At 49.6% G+C, this 20,419-nt stretch overlaps 1 protein-coding gene across 8 annotated transcripts in view; it reads right to left on the minus strand.

Annotated features, from left to right (window-relative positions):
- LOC144152688 (uncharacterized) overlaps positions 1–20,419 on the minus strand; it is a 57,991-nt gene that overhangs the window by 27,522 nt on the left and 10,050 nt on the right. For 2 of the 8 annotated variants that reach the window (XM_077684076.1, XM_077684082.1), the window contains 2 exons: positions 8,367–8,441; positions 7,251–7,810 (listed from right to left, as the gene is read on the minus strand). In XM_077684076.1, coding sequence (XP_077540202.1) covers positions 7,251–7,810; positions 8,367–8,441 — 635 coding nt within the window. Of the gene's footprint in view, positions 1–7,250; positions 7,811–8,366; positions 8,442–8,658; positions 8,942–9,059; positions 9,402–20,419 lie in introns of those variants that run through there. The other 6 variants (XM_077684077.1, XM_077684078.1, XM_077684074.1 and 3 more) reach the window with 6 other exon arrangements.

A 20,419-nucleotide genomic window follows, 5' to 3' on the forward strand; every position in this document is an offset into this window, starting at 1 on the left:
CGACACGGGTGCATCAACGCCGCCGCCGCCGCGTGCGTGCCTGTTTCGCAACGCGGTATATCTGCACATTCAGAACCATTACACGCACACGCCACCGGCTTTCCCGCGGGCACGCGCCGATCGTGGGACGCGCCACTGTGCAGCAGAACGCGCGCAGATAAACAATGGGCTTCCTCGGTTATCAGTCCCGGATCGTCCGCGGACTGCCCGAGACGCGATCCGGCGCTCATTTTCCATGCGATTTTCCCATGCATTCCTATGGGGCTTCCAGTCCGAACGCAGTCCTCGGACTGCCCGCGGACCGTCCAGGACTGGTAAATCGAGGAGGCCCAATGTCGCCTTCGCCGCCTCGACAGCTCGCCGAGGAGAAAATTCGTACGGCGGAAAGGAACCGAACGTATCTCCTGCCTCAAAACCTAGCTGCGAGAAACAATGTCAACGTGCCTCCTTGAAACGCAAACCACGACAAGCACGATGCCAATGTGCCTCGATAATTGCGACGAAGGTATTCCAATGCGAAAGTACTCCGATCCGTGACCACGGTCGTCCCGAGCACGCGATCCGGCGCGGGATGCTGCGACCACTCTCTCCGAACACTCGAATATCGCGCCGCGGTGTTCCAAGCGATTGAAAGACACCAATAGCTTCCCTTGAGCCACCCCCCCCCCCCCCTTTCCAACCGCATAAAACGGAGGTATCGAGACAAAAATAAGACGTTCCGACCACAGCTTCCATCTCGCGGAGTCACAGCCGGTCACGTGAGCAGCAAAAAAAAAAAAAAACTAAAAAAAACGGGACTTGTCCCCGTGTATGTATTGCCAAGAACGTTGCCCTTAGGCAACACTACCGTTCTGGAAGCCGTGGGACAAAAATACAACGTTTTACAATGGCCCCACGACGGAAAACAACCTCATAGTCCGAGGTCTCGCCTTCGATATAAGATGGGGCCGCCACCGTTTCGAGCGGGTGGGCGAGCGAGTATGCAATGCAACATCTAGGTTCCCATCACCGTACTCCTGCGGGTCCGGCCACCCCCATCGTCACGAGGCCACATTTGGCGGTGAACATAGCAGGTGACAATATAGCCTGGCACGGGGCGCTTCCAACTCCCCAATGAGTTTACGTAACAGAAATAGATTCAGTGACCGACCAGGCGGACAAAGCACGCGTCCTGACCGCGTGCACACTAACCGGCGTCTTGTTGTGACGCGAATGCAGTTCAACAATATTAGCCGCACAAATGAAATCGCTCCGCTGCCATCAATTGGACGTAGGTTTCCCTCTCTCTATTTTTTAAACAGCTCCTCCGGCTGCGCACGAATGCGAGCACATCGGGCGGGCCGATACACGTCCCGTTATCTGTCCCGCGTCGCTGTGCGGCCACTCGTACAAGAGGACCTCGGGGCGGCCGGTCGCCTGCTGGGGCCACATTGTTCCCACGAGACCCCGCGGGGGGGAGGGGGTGTCGAAAAAGCAGACCAGGCTGCCGCCGACTGCGCCCCTCCGCCACCCGGCCGCAGCAGCCAGCGCTCTCGAGCAGGCCTGCCTTCAAGGTCAGACAATCTTGATGCAGCGGCGGGAAGAAAAAAAAAAATTGAAGGCAATAAAAAGGCGGGCCCATAAAACAAGAGAAAAAGCAACCACTCCACTCGCGCGCGCGGAGAACACGTTTCGGCCGCCACGGAGAGGGAGCAGCAGCAGCAGCAGCAGGTTTCTCGAAGAGAACGGCCCCCTCGCCCGCTCGCGGAAGTCGTCGCGCGATCCGAACAAAGAAAGCTCCCGGGAATCGTCCGGCAGGGCCCCGCCGAGAAACAAAAACAGAGGGAAGAAAAGAAAAGGACCACCAACAACAGCGCGGAAAGACGAAGAAAAACCGAAGGGAGGGAGGGAGGGAGCAAGTCGGCCGAGCCGGTTGAAGCGGCCGGGCAAAAAAGTAGCTCCCAAAGAGAGGGGGCCGTGTCGCTGCTCCCTGCGCTGCCCCCCCCCCCCCCTCGAGCGGCGGCGACCATGTTCCTCCAAGCGCTAGCTCGGCGGTGCCAAGCCCGCAGCAGCTGCCGACGCTCCACACACACACACACGATGCTCGCCCGCCGCCACGCGCTGCCTTTCGGAACACGCGACCACCACGGGGGAGAAAGCAGAGGGGATAAAGCGACGACGTGTGCCGCTGCTACTACGACGGGGAAGACGGACGTAGTACGAGACGCTCCCGTTCCTCGGGCGAAGAAAGCGCCGCTCATTCAGATTATCACGCGGCGCGGCCGATACGCCACGCGCACGCAGGCGTCGAAGGGCGGCGGAACGCGCAGGTGACTGCCTACCCGCTACCGTCCGCGGACGCCGCGGGGATTGCCGCGCGCAGCGGTGACGTCACGTCGAGGGCCTCGCCGCCTGGCAATTACCCCCGCGTTCTTATTCACACTTACGGAAAATAACAGCTCCTGGGGCTCCGCCGGCATTTTGTTTACGCAAGCTCGCGCACAGCGAGCAATCGCGTGCGGACGTTCCATGACGATCTCGGGGCAGCAATCGGTCGAAATCTGACGAATAAAAGTGGGCAAACCGGCCCTTCGTGGGAAAACCGGCGACTGCCTCCTCGAGTAGCAGCGGCTGTCAATCAACACGCGGGCGCACTGATTAATTGCCTCGAGAACGAGCTCGTCAGTGGCTCGGAATGCGATTGGCGCCGCGCTGCTGCTGCCTCTAAAACGAGAAAACAAAGGGACGAGAGACAGATCGCGAACGCCGGCTGCAAGACGCTACACAATGCCGTCGCATCGCGGCCGCCAGTGATGGATGACAGCAGCAGCAGCATGCGCGCGCGCGGGGTCTGCGGCAGCTGTGCGCCAAGGCGCGTCGGCTCGCAACGAAACGAGGCGAACGCGACTTGCTCGAGGGAATCCCTGGGGCAACCATCCAGGAATGGCCACAAAATACGCCGAAACACCCCTTAAGCGTTCTGCTTGTGTCCCTCGTTTTTCGTGGAACACCCACCGCAGTTGCACACCTCTAGCTAAACGCAAGCAGATCGAACGGCTCTAGAGGAGAGGTCAACCTGTAATATCCTCGCACTTATCAAGCTTACAGGGGCATTTTTCCAGGGGTGCTTTTAGAAAAACTGAATATCAGCAGAAGCAACTTTTTGGAGCAGCAAAATCTTGGTTTTGGAGCAAGAAATTCCAAATTTGAGGCAGGTTACAGCAGAAAAATACCTCCGTTTTGGAGCAGCTAATCCCAAATATGAAACAGTTTATTACAAAAGTGCAAACAATTTAACGCCAGTGCACACATGTTTAGCTTCAGGGGACAGGGTCCAGCAAAAGTGATCAACAAATCCTGCCGAAAGCTGCAAGGCACGGTGTGTATTAGTGCCAACTTAAAGGAAGTTATTCTAAATGCGTAATCCGTTTGCAAGGTCAAGGATCAAGCAAAGAAAGAGAATGCATACCTGCCAGATTTGCCGGGATGGCATTAGGGAGATCTTACGGGGGGGGGCAACAACAGAATGGGTAACTTTACACACATTTTTTTATTTACTTACAAGATAGCAAGAAATGAACTGTTTCTTCGCCCAAACTACCAACAAGGTACACCACTTAAATGTTCGACATTGCTAATGCCGCCCTTTTCAGAAAGTCCTGGAAATAGTACATACTGCAAGCGCAATACAAAACAGCAGGAACTGAACTGTTTCGTTGTTTCGTCTAAACTAACAACAAGCTACACCACTGGAGACTTGCTAAACCTTCTGAATGGCCGTGCTCGTGCGTAAATGAAAGTTGCGGCGGCGCTGCGTTTCTATAAACAGTAAACTAACAATGGGACGAACAGGTTCACCGTCTGCACATGGCCGACTACACTTTTTAAGCACTTCACTGATAACGATGCCAAATGGTGTCGGGTTGGATTGTCAGGTATACCTCCGGCGCATTGTGGCCATACTGGGAAAACGATTACGCCGAAGACGGGTGCATTTTCGGGAGATTTTTGTTTCGGTCGTACAATCGTACAAAACCATGAAAATTCTGGAGTCTCCCGGAAAAGTCGGGAAACCTGGCAGGTATGAGAATGTTACAAAAACTGCAAATGGTATTTTTATTTGTACATGAGGGTAAATGGCCAGTCCTAACCTAACTGCACAGCAAGTAGCTTTTCCACCTAAGCAGCACCAGGCATCACTAAAATAAAATACGACTAACTGTTCTTCAATACCACCAGATGGCAAGTAGCAGCAGATAAATGACTTGTGTAGCTGTCATTGGTATTGCATCAATATTTTGCCTTCAACATGTTTTTAGTTTGCTAAGCTACTGAAGAATCTCCTCAAGGCTTCTGACCGTTTGTTAGTTTTGTGCAGCACATCGCCTACTAAGCTCCCAGCATCAGCGTCCGGGCTCTTGCTGGATGTGCCTGGACCAGCGCATTTGCCGTGGAAGAATTCGCAACCGCTCTGCTCACGACCGCGTGCATGGATATGAGCTGCTTTCGTTACTGCAAGCGACGCGTGCTCCGTGTCTCTGCGGTGCACTTCGGCAGTCACGTCTTCTGAGGAGGCAGCAGCGAACACCACATTTGGGTTGTTGCCTAATAAACGCATGTGGTTGTTTACAGATGCGCAAACGGCAATATGCCCATGCACTTCCGAGCAGATAGCTGAAGATGTTTATCGAGATTGGGTTGTCGGTAGAGGGTCACAGCACTCACGCCCAAGTGAAAGTCATTAGTCGACTAGTCTCTGCATTTCAGCAGTTAATATATTCAAAATTGGTACGCAGTAATGACATTCGTGCAAGAGTGCCCCACTGCACAGTGAAATGACGGTGTCTAATGGCAAATGTTTCCATTGGATATATACTGGCAACAAGCCAGCACTTGTCTGCACTGAAGTCTTTTAATAATGCTTTAGAGCAACTTTGCTTTAGGGATAAGCACAGTGCTACAGTAAACTAACGTCCCCTCGTCGTCTTTTTGCCAGTGAACTAGAGGAGGCATAGGTGTCACAGGCTAGTATGGACTGCATATATAAAGCGGTGTCTGTGCTACTGGATTGGATCACGTATCACCTTCGGGTATATTGCTAACGTGCCCTTTATTCCCGGCTAAGTTCGTGAAACAGATTTTTCCCCTATAGTAGGGCATTTCCGTGCAATTTAAACAAATTTCATGTTTTGTTTTTTTTTTTCGGTGCAACTTGGCTCAAAAATTTGACATTGTGTCTGAATGGCACAATTGGTGCACCTGTTGCAACGCTGATATTTTTTTTTCGGTGCAGCTTGGCTCAAAAATTTGACATTGCGTCTGAATGGCACAATTGGTGCACCTGTTGCAACGCTGATATTTTTTTTTCGGTGCAGCTTGGCTCAAAAATTTGACATTGCGTCTGAATGGCACAATTGGTGCACCTGTTGCAACCATGATAACAGCCACGCCAGGCCAGTCATAATATGATAACCAGGAAAAGAAAAGATGCCGTACACCAGGTACTTTCAAGCCCCAGTTGCGCAATGACGTCCCAGCTGCAGAATTTATGGATTGGCCAATGCACTGGAAGTCAGTTGTATTGCACCAACTGCAGTTAGAATTGGCAAACTGCCCCACTCCCTTCTTTTCTGGTGGCAAGGCCAATGGACACACAGCAACAGAGCGAGACCCAATGCACAATCAACTATAATGTGCCACCTTCAAGAGCAACTTGTATACTAGAGCTTACAACTTAAGGCCACTGCATGTGTAACGGTTTCCTCCGCGATAACCGGCAACTTGAGCCATCCCCATTTCTAGGAGCACTGGACAACTTGATTGGCCCAGTGGTTTGCCCAGAGAGTTTGACTGCGCGGAGCAAGAACCCGTAGTGTCCTGCGAGACCAGTAAAGTCCCCTTACTAATGGTAGACAACAGGCTTCGAGCGCTGCACTGAAAGCCCTCTAGCTGCATGTGAAGAAAGCAGCGGTGTGTTGCCTTGTCACCACAGCTATCTGCCACATCAAGGCTGTCATTCCTTGTCTTCAAGGCGTCGGAGGATGACACTATTTATACAAGGCAACGGCACTGCTGGCAAAGAGCATAATGTGTGGCTTAGGAGACTGCAAATATTTCTGATGCAACTGGAGGGGGGCAAAATCCTTCTGTACATACGCCACGTGTGTGTCCCACACTAGCACCCTGAAGCGGGCGTGTGAAGTGGTGCTGACTGACTCCATGGCCCCGAGACTTTCTAAAATGCCTCAGTAAGTCGTGTTCACTGACATGGTCGTGCTACTTTCATTCTGTGGCAAATCGGTTAATATGCTTCTCAATGTCGCACCTCAGAGTGTGACCAATAGCCTCGCCACAGTTGTCATGACAGTACATAAGCCACTTTTGTAAGTGCAATGCGACAAAGTTAACACATCTTTAAAGCTTTTGCGCCTCTCAGGCTTGTCCTCAGGCGAGCTTATAACAAAGGTCGCCAGATGGAAAACAGACTGCAGAGACTAAATAAAACAAGGAAAGCTTGGGCTGTGGACGGAACCACGCATACAGCAATGCCTTTCTCCGTTTGTGCGCTGCATGCATATACCTTCAGACGCAGCGATAATTAACCTTACAGCTATTCTCCAAAATCGGTGGATTTCCGTCTATTCTTGAAGACATTTATTTCATTATCTTGTAACTTTCTAACTTTCGCTCCCTAATGCTCGAAGGAGACAGCAAACTTCTGTGTCCATCAACCATCCAGTGCAAGCCGCAGAAAGGCAGCACACCAGTCCCAAAGCTCAGAGCCTTTAAATCAGGTTGTGGTTCCTGTAGGACAACACCATTTGGCATACGACAGCATCATAGTTGGCTGTTTTTTGGTGCTTGACCCCTCTTGTCACGCATGAACAAAGTAGGCAATGCAAATGTGCCCATCTAACTTCACGCGAAGGCAGCTACATTTTGATTAAACAAGATCGTAGCAGGACTGCTGAACATCAACTGTACATTGTCCCTAGAATACATTGATGTTCCAAACATCGTCATCTACTCCACACAACCACTCCCCAATCTTTGGAAACTGGAAGCAGCTCGAACTGCCTTCCTGCACAAAGTGGCAGTGAAGTCTCGCCACCGTTTGTGCGGGGGCTTCTATCCACAGCAATGAGTGTCGCCCAGGGGTCAGTGTATGAGCTAGTTACTGGATTGAGCGGCAAGACCAGCTCAAACATGGCGTGACCAGCCCGGAACCACAACTGCACCGTGCGGTGGAATGAGGAGAGAGAGAGACTCACCCGGGGTATCTGCCTGCCCGACTTCTTCATCTCTTCCCGGTACCACTGGGTAAAAGTGATGTAGGCCGTGGTGGCGCGCTTGGGGGCCGGCACGCCGTCCTTGTTCACCTTGGGCTTCTTGTGCTTGAGCTTGCCGCCCGGCCCCACCACCGCAGCACCGGCGCCCATGTGGCCCATGTAGCCCACGTGGTGGTGGTGCTGGTGCTGGTGGTGCAGCGCCTGCTGGTGCGCCGCGGGGGCGTTGCCATGCTGGTGCTGCAGGTGCTGGTGGTGGTGGTGATGGTGGTGGTGCAGGGCCGCCGCCGAGCCTCCCCCTCCTCCGCCCCCGCCGCCCCCCGAGGAGGAGGACGAGGTCGAGTTTGCGCTGGCCGTCAGCTGGGACATCTGGAGCCCCGCTGCGGCCGCCATGTTGGCCGCCATGTTGGCGGCCGAGCCCATCGACAGGTTCAGCCCAGTGGGCAGCATGGGAAGCTGTGCCATGGCCGGGTGCAGCTGGCCCCCGCCTGCGGCCGACACCACGGCCGCGTGCTGCGCCATCGCGTGGTGGTAGTCGTAGTCCGCTGGTGGGTGGCAAGAGGGGGGGAGGAAAAGAACAGGTTGACACGTGTTAAATCGACCAAACGAGCAAGGCACATCGACAACATCTTCACCTACACGTCTACCCGGTCAGCTTTGATCAAGCACGCTGCACGGCACACACAAAGTGCCCATTAATACGTTACTTCCTACAACTGCCCGCTGGACACAACTGTCTTGGCCAAGCGACCGGAATGTGGCAGCGAAGGACTGTCCTAGCACCAAAGATTAATCCTCGGACACTTAGAGGGACAGTAATACTGTTGCCCTTCACTCAACGGTAAACGGGACAATAAAACACCTTAAACGATGCCTGGCCTAAAAACGTTCTCGACACTCGTAGAGCAAGGAAGAGACTTCTTGACACTGAACAACCCGAGTTAAACCCGCAGCCTGAACACGCATCATGGAAAAGAGGTTGCCCGTCAATGGGGAATCAGCTGGTTGCTCCCGGGCATTGCAGGAACACGCACACACACTGCACACGGAAAGCACAAAAGTTTGAGAAAGAGAGAGAGAGAGGCGGCCAGCCCTATTCACCTTTTTTCGAGTATAGCTCGCTGTTCTGGCGCCAATCATCAAGCTGCTGCCCAAAGTACTTCCCGCGACTTCCGGCTGGGTACACACAAACGACAGGGGTTGGAGAAAGCAGCAAGCACATGACCGGACTGGGCCCTCCCACCACCAACACACACACACCACACTGGGGCCAATGAATGAGCACACTAGGGAGGCATGCGCGCTGGGCAGCTACGCGTCTCTGTCGCTTCTCCCGCCCTGGAAGAGATCGCCTCCACTGCTGGCCAGGGGAGGACACACAACAACCACTCACCGAGCATCATGGTGAGACAGTGCTCCCCTAACAGCCGCGAGACAAAACTACGGGCGTCACAGGACACCTCCGGCAGCAGCAGGCAGTCAATGGCCGCATTCCCCAACTACGCGCAGCACGGCCAACCCATCCTGGCTCCACGAGGAGCAATGGGCGCCAGGGAGCGCAGTTCCCTCTTCGCCACAAATCCGCGGGGGAAAGGGAAAAGGCGGCGGCGTTCCAAATCCCCCGCGCCAGCAGCGGGAAGATGCCTCCTCCCGGCGTTCCAGCCCTCTCCCGCCCAGAAACCCAGCGCGAGCCGAGGGCTGGCTTGGCAGCGCGGACTACACTGTGCGCGCGAAAAACGGACGGACAGCGGACCCGGGCGCGCGGACAAAAGCGCGCCAAGCGAGAGCACGTACCGAGCCTGTAGGCCATTTTAATGGCAGCCGATTAAAGCGTAGGCCGGGGCGGACGAGCACGCACGGGTGGAGGGAGGATGGCGGTACGCACGCCAAGGCGCCGCGCGGGTAAATGCTGCTGGCCGGGGCGAGAGGGGACAGGGAGGAGACGGGGCTGGCTTAGCAGCGCGCGGGCAAAAACAAAAAGACGGGGGGAGGGGGAAGAGGCCGCGCGACGGGCCACGTCGAAGTGGCGACGAAGAGGACGAGGGGGGGCACGCCGCGAGCCGGCGGCTGTAAAAGCGGCGGGGGCTTGTGAAAACGCTACAAGCATTCCCCCACTCCCCCTACCGACACCACCACCGCGGCGGCGGCGGCTGATGCAAAAGGAGCGAGCGAGTTTCGAAATGGAAGCGGTGTTGGTGCCGGCCGAGGGAGAAGAAATGAAACGGGAGAGGAGGCGCCGCTTCGTCGTAACGCGCAGCCGGGGGAAAGGGTAACAAAAATCGATCAATAAGGCGCAGCAGCTCCCGAGGGAGAAGGCAGAATGAGTAGTGGAGGGGGGAGGCGCCGTGGGAACATGGAGCCCAAAGATACTACGGCCCCGACCCCGGACCGTTTCCCCGCACGTAAGGCTTTGTGGGAGACGGGGGAGCGGGCACACACGGCAGCGGCTTGTCTCGGTGCTGGCGAAACTGAAAATTGCGGAATCGCGAAAGGGGGGTGGAGGGAGGAGGACACCGCCGAATGAAGAAAGCGGCTCACGCGTAAGAAGTGCCACCCGCGAGCCACGTAAAAAGAACACGCGTAACAGCGCGAGGAAACGGGCAGTTCCGGGAGCTTCGCATCTAAGCTCTGGTTCGTTGCGCAAGAACGCGAATTCAACGCTCGGAGCCACGACCTCAAGCCACAGGAGGCAGAAAGCACTCGTACGCTGGGGTGGCCAGATCACTCGTAAGAAAACGGTGACCACGCGAAACGGGTCTTAAGAGAGACTCGATGCCAATAATGACGGTATGAAACGAACGCTGCAAAATTCAAGCCCGTCTCTGTCGCTCTTTCACATGACTTGGGATCAGCAGTTTCCGAACAATTTAATTCCACCCAGCGTCCGGAACGTCTTCGCTCGGTCAACGCGTGTTATCGCACAACTTCTCGAGTGGCGTCACCGCCGTGTCCTCCGCAATGCTGCGTTAATTTTACCCGTGAGTCATAGCTCATTACGCGCTTAAGAGCACCAATTTCATTCCGCGCATTGACTGGGCCACTTCATTCCCGAATTTCACATTCTGATCACAAATCGTGGGCGCGTACAAATGTCATTTCTTTACAAAGAGTTATGGGGTTAAGTTATACGCATCGTTGGGCCACGGCGGCCACCAGGGAACCAAATTTTCAGCATCGGATAAAGAACTAAAAAAATAATTAAACTTAAATGAACCCCAGTTTCGTGTGCTTACTTTGCCAGAAATCAAAACTATCACAAAAATTGGCACATTTTCCGCATCTAGCCAAAAGAAAAAGGAGTTGTTCCTTTGATTTGTCATTTTGTACTACTGCTCAGAACGGCTCCATTGCGAATAGAAATCCACTGCGAGAACATTGTGGATCGTCCAATAACTGCTCAGAACTGCTCTTGGCAGGCAAACAAGAGAGACCCAATACTCCCGCACTGCTTTCCGCAAAAACGAACGCACCGTGCACGACTTCGCGCTGCGCCGTATTCGCACGTGACGCGCTGCTATCACAGCCGTCGTACGTGATCTCCCTTTTTGCTCGTCCCAATGGCTGGAGCAGTTCGCGGTCATACTAGGAATGCCCTGTAAATGAAATTCTGCGCAATACGAATTCCTTTCTGACGCACAAGACGACAAAACAGCGACTGGCCAACGCGTTCATCGGCGAATCCGATCGCGGACGCTCAAAATTTTCGGTCCAAATAAAGGCCTCTCTCTTGCAAGAAGCTGCTGGACACAACAAAATTGCCGGACCTTCGAAGCCCGATATCGCGCATGGGAAGCAGCGACTTCTAGTCGAAGCTAGTCCACTAAGCGCTCAAATGAACGGCAGCAACTAGTTATCCGGCCGTTTCGTAGAACGTATAACGAGTCTGACCACGACGTCTTTCATTGCCACGGCGTCTCTCAACCCGTGGAAGTTTCTGAACCTCCCCCCCTCCGGCGTGATGCCATCCACGTGGCGCTGCTGGCACGCAACGTGCTGGCGAAAACATGCACCGACGTAACGTTTACGCAGCCGCCCGAGGAGAGTGGTTCTTGCGCAACGCGTTAGTAACAGGAAGACCACGGGAGGTTCGCTGTAGGGAAGGAGCTATTAGGCTAGTTCAAATAATGCAGGGGCACGGAAAAAGCGCGGCGAGCGTCACCGCCTGGCCGTTAGCGTGCGCGTTCCGAACGAGCACCGAATGCTAACGCTGCTCGCGTTTTATAAGCGCAACGGCCGCTGCGCCCGCTCCAAAGGATCAGCAAGGGACGAAGACCGCGCTGCCACTTTAGAATACCGCGCATCTTGTGGTGCTCAGGTCAATGAGTTTCATCCAAGAGACAAACTTCGGATGGACCTTTTTTTTAGCCTCCAGACGGCTTTAAGTGAAATTCGCACAATTAGTGAAAAAAATTCATCGTTACTTAGTGCAGGCTGCCCTTGCCCTCGAATTACGCCTAACAGCGCAGTTGTGATCATAAAGATCGAGTGGCATCATATGGTGCCTTTTATTCGTCCGCTCAACACAGTTTTGAGCAGTCCAAAATGGCAAATGAAGAGGCCCGTGGAAATGTTTTTACGACTGTCAGTCAACTGAGTAAATAGCGCACAACGCCTACTTCGATTTCTTTTTATTGTTACGAAAGCAGAATACGCCGCTATCCCGCGGAACTGCACCAAGAATTTTATCTGTGTGCCGACGACGGGAGCTACAGTTGAGCCTTGTCACAACGAACATTGATTGATACAGCTAATTATCGGCTATAGCGAAGTAATTACGAACATTGGTAACGCTTCATTTATAAGTGAAAATAAGAGCCGTGGGTAGTATCGAATATAACGAAGAAATATTTGACCAGTAGGCTGAGAAGCTTACATGGAAAAACTCCCGGCGTTCGAAACTGCAGAAGTGGAAAAGGCCCTTTTGTTGGTGGACACTGGAAAACTCGCTCAGTGCTGTGAATAGTCAGCACAAAAATCACATCCTTCACTGAAAAAATAGGAACTCTGGCCTGTTTTGTCAAATTATCTTTGTTCTGTTGTAAATTCCCCGTTTCAGAACTCTGGCCTGTTTTGTCAAATTATCTTTGTTCTGTTGTAACCAGAACATGAAACGGGTTTCATGTTCTGGTTCATTGAGCTTGAAATGCCACATGGAGAAAGATAAGGGTTACCTCGTTCAGAGTAGGTTCGAAGATTAAAATAATACGTTTTTGTATCGAGGATTACTGCTGGAGCCAGATTACCGATTGGTCTAAACAATTTTTAGCTCTACTGTTACAACGGATATCGGATATAACGAACTAAATATTACTGTCCCAATACTACTCCGTTATAACGAGGTCCGACTGTACTAATCTAAGAGGCGCATAACAAACGACGGTGTCTAGCACTCACTAAATTTGTTTTTAATCCAGTTAAAAATAGCCAAATTAGGAGCGATAGAAGATCTTGATCAGAAATTGAGCATAAAATGAAAGATTCGCGCAAACATCGAAATGCTAAATACGCAACGAAGAAAAAACACGGGTTGCACGGGAAAGCACTACAAAACCTGCCAAACTTTATCGCAGTTTCGAATAGACGTTGATATGGGAGGAAGAACAGATTTCATTTGTTTTAAATTTTTTAAACAAAGAACTTGATACCGCAAGAAGTTCACTTCTGCTCTATCAACTCATGGCATTAAGGAGACAACTGAAGCGAATTTGTCAAACTTGTGTTCTTGTTTGCATTGCATACACTGGTTCAAATAAATGCACTTTTATCATTTATCGACGATAAGGCAGTATTCATTTTTTAAAGCCTGAGATAAGAAAAAAAAAAAAAAATACCACGCGACATTAGCGGCGGCCGCAACAGCTAACAGCAGTGACGCGTAGTCGATTGAAATTCAAACCAGTTTCGGTTCTGTGCAACAACTTGCTTGGCATCCGACGTTATGTCAGTTGGACATTCCCGGTGTCTCAGGAATCAGCATACAGCGCTTCTGCCGTGTTCTCTGTAGAATGCACCAAGTGAGCCTGCCAGCGCCGCTCAGAAACGTAATGTTCACTAGCCGAGGCGTAAGCAATGGTTGAGACTCAAAGACGAGCACATTCCTTAGGCAGTAAAAGCGATTGCAAATCTGTGGTCGTGCTGCTGGCCGCTGTGTAAGTTCCCCCAACGCAACAAGTGCTTCCCGCACCTTGGTGTTACGCTTTACAATAAAAGCTTCGGTTGAATTTAACTCCTTAGTACCAATATCAACTTCGCTGACACTTCTGGCGCCTTTAATTGGCCTTCAATTTTCAGCTAGTGTACCAGTCAGCAAACCACCGCACGTGTGTTTGAGGACCTACTTAATAAGATTGATAGTCTACAACTAACAAACTAATGGCACATTCCACAAACGTGCCGTGGCTTCGTTTCAACTGAGTGAACAAATTGCAATTAGCCGCCGGCCGAATGAACTCTGGGCCGACTGACTGTCGGAGGGTCGGCGAGGCGCGCGGTAGCGCAGTCAAGCCAAGCCATCTTGTTTTGACGTATACGAAACGTCCTGGGAAGTCGACAAGGAGGATGCAGAGAGGAGGACCGCACTTTCGAATTGATTTTTAAACTCAATAAAGCCGCGCTAACGCAGCGAGTGTGGTCGAAACATGGCCTAGGGACAGAGGACTTCAATTTGCGCAAGTAATGGCACAATGTTTACAAATCACTCTAGTGTCCCTTTAGGCATAGAGCATACTGCACAGATATGTATAGAAAATTATTTGTTACGGCGTCGCCGATGTGCTGTTTCCCACAGTACAAGATCGGCCAATGTCCTTCTAATGTGAGCGGCTTCGCCTTACCCGCTAAGTTCATGTCTTCTGGCATTTTGTCATTCCTACGGTTATTTCCCGAAGACTGCAGCGTGTATAGATAAATCTGAATAAAGCCAAGTTTTAAGCTTCCAGGCAGACCTAGGACGAATTCAGAGTGAATGAATGGTGCACAAGGCGTAACATTTACTACAAAAAAAATTAGCAGTGGCTTAGCTCGGCTATGCCAGGGTATACGTAGCGTGAGCTAAGGTTCAGCTGGTTATTCTTAGGTTTCCGGTTGTCTAGGAGTGGCTGATTATGCTTACTGCTGCTAAAACGATTTCCAATCCAATCCTCGCGCATGCGCAGCACGGCTCTCCAGGAGAGCCGTGCTGCAGCAGAAAAAAATAATTACAGCAGAAAAAAAAATTAACCCTGGGTTAATCTCAGCAGTTGCATTTTTATGGAAGGCAAACTTATTCAGCAACAGCTTTCCAGAGAATGCTGAAAGCAGGGGCTGAAACAATTCTTCAATATTAAATTACAGAAGTAGAATTAATAAAAAGAAACCTGTTTTGGACCCAAGTATAAATTGAATTGAAATGATCACATTTTTAAATTCATGAACATGGATTGTAGGACAGGCTTACCACTGAACTGTTTTTTAATTAAAACCATATATGTGCAACCAGTTCCCTGGAAGCAAGGTTTCCAGGACATGCCTGCACGTCCTTGGGTAATGAGGTCCAGATAAAAAAAACAAAAACATTGATTTGGCCAGGACAAGGTTAAGACAAGTTCACAACAGCATTGCGACAACCTACACATTAAGCATGGTTTCACCACAAAGCAACGCATATTGCACGCAAACATGCCCTGGCATACTGTTGTAGCGGTGTAGGTTATTTTATCCTGACGTCAATCATAAAAGTCCTGTCCAGAGAATGCAACTCCTTTACAACTCACTTGAAGTGCCTGATCTGAGTATCTTTGATCGTTACAGCACTTTTGTGCAAGCTGTTAAAAATTCATCTAAAGCCTGAGTGTGTACTTATGTGTTGTAAAATCAGGTGAGTCAGCCATGTAATGCTTGTTCCATTCAGGTTATTTTCATTTCTCATGCTCTTTTTTCGCTATGGTACACATCTTCTGAGTGTGTTCTGAGTGTCTTCTTTTGCGTTGTAGAATCGTGTGAGTCAGCCTCATAATGTTTGATCCATTGATGTTATTTTTACTATACTCTTTGTTCCCCATTGTACACATCTCCCTTTTCTATCCTTTCCCTTGTTTCTTCTGTGCACCACGCTGAAGGCGACATGCTGTTTGTGGGCACTTATCTAAATAAATAAATAAATAAATACCGCTTCAAAATAATAATAGTAAACATTGTAAGCAGTTGGGCTATAAGTATCTCCTTTCCTTGTTCTAGTGACAACTTTGCACACCACACTTATCTTCAGGAAACACCAACTAGTCCAATATGCTGTTTTACTAGCTTTAATTCATTGCCCCACCACTGTCTCGCCTTATAGCTCCGTCAAGCACATAAATACAAGTGCCCTTGGACAGTTACATGCATGAAGTATCTATCCAAAAGACGCTTTAGACAGTGTGTCCCACCCAGTAGCCTCATCAGCAATGGTAAAAAATCCTCAAAAATCGTAACATACAGAAACATCATCATGTCAGCCCGTTTGTGTACATGGCAGGAGAAAGCATGAAACAGAAAATGTGTAACTAATTTTGAAATGTTACTTAAAAATTTCTGTTTTTTTTTTCTTCTTTCGAGAAGTGTACTGGAAGTGTGCTCCATTTTTTTTTTGTGCTTATTCGTTGTACATTCAATTCTTGTTGAACATTTGAACCGCTTGTTTTCATAGTCTTGTCTATTTTTCACCGCTATTATGAACTGCATTTTGCATTGTAATATTTCTCATGCTTTGACTGCATACTTGCATTTTCAACTTGAACCTTGATTGTGTTTTTATTTTTGTTTTTTTTGTTACATTAATACAATATTACGTGCTTTGTAGTATGTAACCCCCCCACCCCAAGGGCCTTTAGGAACACGGTGGATAAAAATTTTAGCGCAATAAGAAGCAAAGTAGCTACACAGAACAAGAAAATCTCTTGTCCAACAACCCTATGAATCCCTATGGGGTGCTCCTCTACAGGGGCTTTCTCCAAGACATTACGTCAACAGCACTAGCTGACCTTGGCTGCGTACTTGTGTTCCTGTTCTGCTTTATATTTCATGATCAATGCTAGATTCTTTTTTTAAGTTTATGCTGTGGAGATTCGGTGGGCAGCAAATACGAGGGAATGACCAAAGCTGTTCAGTCTGGGTTTATTACCTCTTTGGAGCTATGTTTCTGCTGACTCGCGCAAGGTGCCGACAGCACTGTGCGCGGCGCTGGACTCTGTGCATTATATATGTGACCAGAGTGAGTATTCATTCAGTTTGGTTGAACTTCAATGCAGCCCATCGCACAGTTCGGCATTTGATTACGCCATCACATACTCGTCTCGATTTGCAATACAGTATTGCACAAAGAAACCTCACGCACATTTGGCTGACACTACTCAGCATTTTTTTTTTGCATTGCTTAGAAAATTATTTTCTAAAACTTCGACCTTATTTCCTTACTACAATCCTGGCCAAGAGGCACTAGATTCCATCACTTCGCTGCGCGTTCAAAACGTCATCCGAGCTTGCAGAACACACTCAAATTTGTGTTTGACAGGGTGTGTGGGCTGATCTGTGTGCTTTTTACTCGGCCAATCACCAGCTCACCTTGCATTCACAGCTATTCTCAACACTGACCAGTTTTTTGCCACCTCCCAGCGACTATCTCGCTGGCATTTCAATCTCCTTGTGAATCTCCAAGCGAACGCAGCTCTTCACTATGACATGCACCTCTCTTTCCTCATTCTCCTGCTGCTGAAGCCCTCGTTTTGTAGTGGCAGCAAATCCTAGGATTGAACGGCGTTATTACAACAGCACTGCGCAGAGGAGGATTGCATCTACAGATACCAGCAAGTGATTCTTTATGTATACCAAGAAAACTTTGTAAAACGGCCTTTATATCCCAAATCTCACCAATCAGAGATGGCGACACCCGAGCCCAAATTAACTCTCACTACGGTGCCATAGGCCATCGGACGCCGGTGTCCGATGATTTCAAACATCCCGCGAAAGCTAAAAATGGCACCTGGTGAACAACTAACGCCATCTGGCGTATTTATTGACAACTCATTTTTCGATGTTAGTATGTTTTGTTGATATTTCACGTGCAGAGACCGCACCAAGAGTGAAATTTGAACCCGCGATAGTGGCTTGTTTTGTGAAAATGGTGTCCATCGGACACTGAGTTCCGATGATTTCAAACGTCCCGCGAAAGCTAAAAACGGCGTCTGTCGGACAACTACCACCACCTGGCGTATTTATTGACAACTGATTTTTCGATTTTATTATGTTTTGTTGATATTTCGTGTGCAGAGACCGCACCAAGAGTAAAATTTGAACACTCGGTAGTGGCGAGTTGTGTGAAAACGGCGCCGCTGTATTTACAAACAAAACAGGCTTCCTATCTGACGACTGCGGCTTTACATTGATGTGTAGGGTCTGGACAACGTACGGTACAGATATTTTGCCAAATGCGCTGCGTCATATCGCGTTATTACCTTCATGATAGCCTGGCACTCGTGTCAGATTACCGCTATGGAGCGATGCGCGACACTTCTCAAGAGCGCTGGATTTTTTTTTCTAGTTTTTTACCACTCAAGTGAAAAGGATTTTGTGTCAGAACACAAAAATGTGTGCTTGGATGCATGACCGACTTACACTCGAGTAGCTTCGAGGAGTGGCACAGCCGTCAGTCCCACTAGTTTGACGGGCCCACAAAAATACAAAACTTGGTGTACAGCATTGATACGTATATTGAATCATAGCCAAGAAATGTAGAAACAATTTGTATATCTTAGAATTCCTAGAATAATTTTTAGGCTCATTACAATCGCCTATATACGTTGCGTGTATACTTTTTGTGCGTTTTTTTTCTGAATATTTGACTAAACTGTAAGTAATTGTACCTTTCACAAAACTGGTGGTACGTGTTTGTAAGAGCAATCGATAAGCTACAATTACATGCATAGCAAAGCTAAATGTGTCCACTAGCTCAAGAGAAAAAAAAAAAAACACTTTGTGAAAGCACTTAAAATCGGCCGTCTTTCCGCCATAACGAAAGAGTTAAACAGTTAAAGTCTAGTTGTAATAAAAACTTGTTACCCCAAGCCTGATATTCAATTCACATTATTAAAAATGCAAACTTCTCTGATGCGAAGTTCATGAGGATAGAGAGAGAAAAAATTTTAACGAAAAGCAGTGGTCAGTCCAGAACCCTTGAGCTCTTCCGGCCTCAACAGCCCCCAACACCTCCAGGTGCTGATCATTGAAGTCGGAGCTAGTCAGAGCTCTCCCCCAAAGTTCGCAAGTGAGGGACTGCGCGAATGCAGTGGGGTGTAGGCGCAGTCCCCACCATATGAAAGGGCGTGCTAGGGGATTCGCAGAAGTGGCGCAGTGGGGACTACACAGCATTTAGGAGGATGGGGGAAGGCATTGGTCTGGAGTGCACGGAGCTGCCGTTCCTTCCCTTTCGTTAGGTGTTTATGCGGTGCTAGGTAGGTGATATGTCTAACTTGTAGTGCTGTGTTATCTCGTGATATGTGATCAACGGGATTGGCCTATCCTGCTCACTTCCCGGGGCCCGGTGGGATTACTATTGGACCAACTGGTTGGCGGTTTCACTGCCTTGGATAGCAAGCAGAGTGGGCTGGTGCCTATATGATCATGATGAATCTGTTGGCGTACGTTGACAGATAATTTGGTGTGTTGTCCAGCGGTAAATTCACCTGCATGAGAAGTTACGGCACGCTTTCTGCAAATCTGTGATGATGGCTTTGGCCGTAGTTTGCGTTATGGCAAGAGCAGTGACCGTTTTTTCCGCTTGTAAGTGGCCATATCCGGGTGGTGTTGGGTTGGTGACGTGCTTATTGTGCTGGACAACCACGACTCTCGTTGCTCTTATGCTGGGATAGGAAGACACGTCCGGCTGTGCTGTGGTTGGTTCCTTTCCGTAGCATGTGTAGATGGCCTTGGCTCTCGCTTCCCTGCACTGAGTGTTACGCACGGCTTGCATGTTTTGTGGGAGCAGTGCAGTGAAGAGCTTTTCCTTGATATCGTGAAGGAGACTTATGATTTGTGATGTCTGAAACCGACGAGGGGATGTGAGCCCCAGACGAGAGAAAAGAATCCTCCCTGTGCTCGTAATTCCCAGCCTCAATCTTTGGCTCCAAAGATGAGCTTCTATGAGATCGTCAGCTGTATTGTGCAGGCTGGGCTTGTCAGTGTCCGTGCTGACGCGAAATCCGAGGAACTGTTTGCGGGCCTTCCCAATAATAGCATCCAGCTTTTCGGATTGGGGAGAACATAGGGTACAACCCATGCAATTATTGAGGTAAATGAATGCTTGGACATGGCAAAGGTTGGCCTCACACATTCCAGATTTTAGTGGTTACATGCAGATCATGTGTGTGACTTGGTCAGAGGTATGTTTATGTTTCAGCCTATTTATTAGGAGAGAGTTTGTATGATTGGACTGAAAGGTCATACCAAGAATCTTGATATGCATGGAAGGAACAATGGTGTGGCCCTCCATGTGCATGATGACAGTGGGTGACCTCTATAGAAGCTTCTTGTCGAAACAAGGGGAGATCTGATTTTTGTGGAGCACATTCGAGGCCACAGGACTCAGGGTAATGATTTACCACATTGGATGTAGTTCGCAGGTTTGATGTAGTTTGCTCAATTTTTCACCGTGCCTGACTTCAATAGGAAACGGTACAGCAGTAACATGTGGCAGCACTCCAATGCTGCAGGCAGCTGAACTTCTTGAGTGCAACGTACACTGCTCTTTTCATTGGCCACCTTCTGAATGAATAGTATCTGGGTTCTTTGGCAGGATATGCCTGGAAATCATGCAGCGTCAGCCTCCCTGTTGAGACTGAACCAGAAGGCGACCAATCACCATAGTCCCTTTGTTGCCTGTATCGCAAGTGTGACCGGGCCTTTACGTTCACTCTTACCTCTTCTTTATGTGACTGCAGAGAGAAAATGGGTACTACAGAGTATCACGAATGAGTTTTCCGCTCCACCGCATGTGTAGCCTAATACTAGGCTGGCTGTAGCTAGTGGTTTATCCAAGATCTGGAGGTGCCTTGCCAAGTACACAAAACCTGACAGTGCTGTGCTGCTGTTATTCACTGGAATGGGTAGTAACAGTTGAAGTGGCAACAATGCAACGGCTGACA

This window comes from Haemaphysalis longicornis, unplaced genomic scaffold (genome assembly GCF_048455015.1).
Source record: "Haemaphysalis longicornis isolate Haplotype H1 unplaced genomic scaffold, Haemaphysalis longicornis Haplotype H1 scaffold_9, whole genome shotgun sequence".
Classification (NCBI taxonomy): Eukaryota; Metazoa; Arthropoda; class Arachnida; order Ixodida; family Ixodidae; genus Haemaphysalis; species Haemaphysalis longicornis.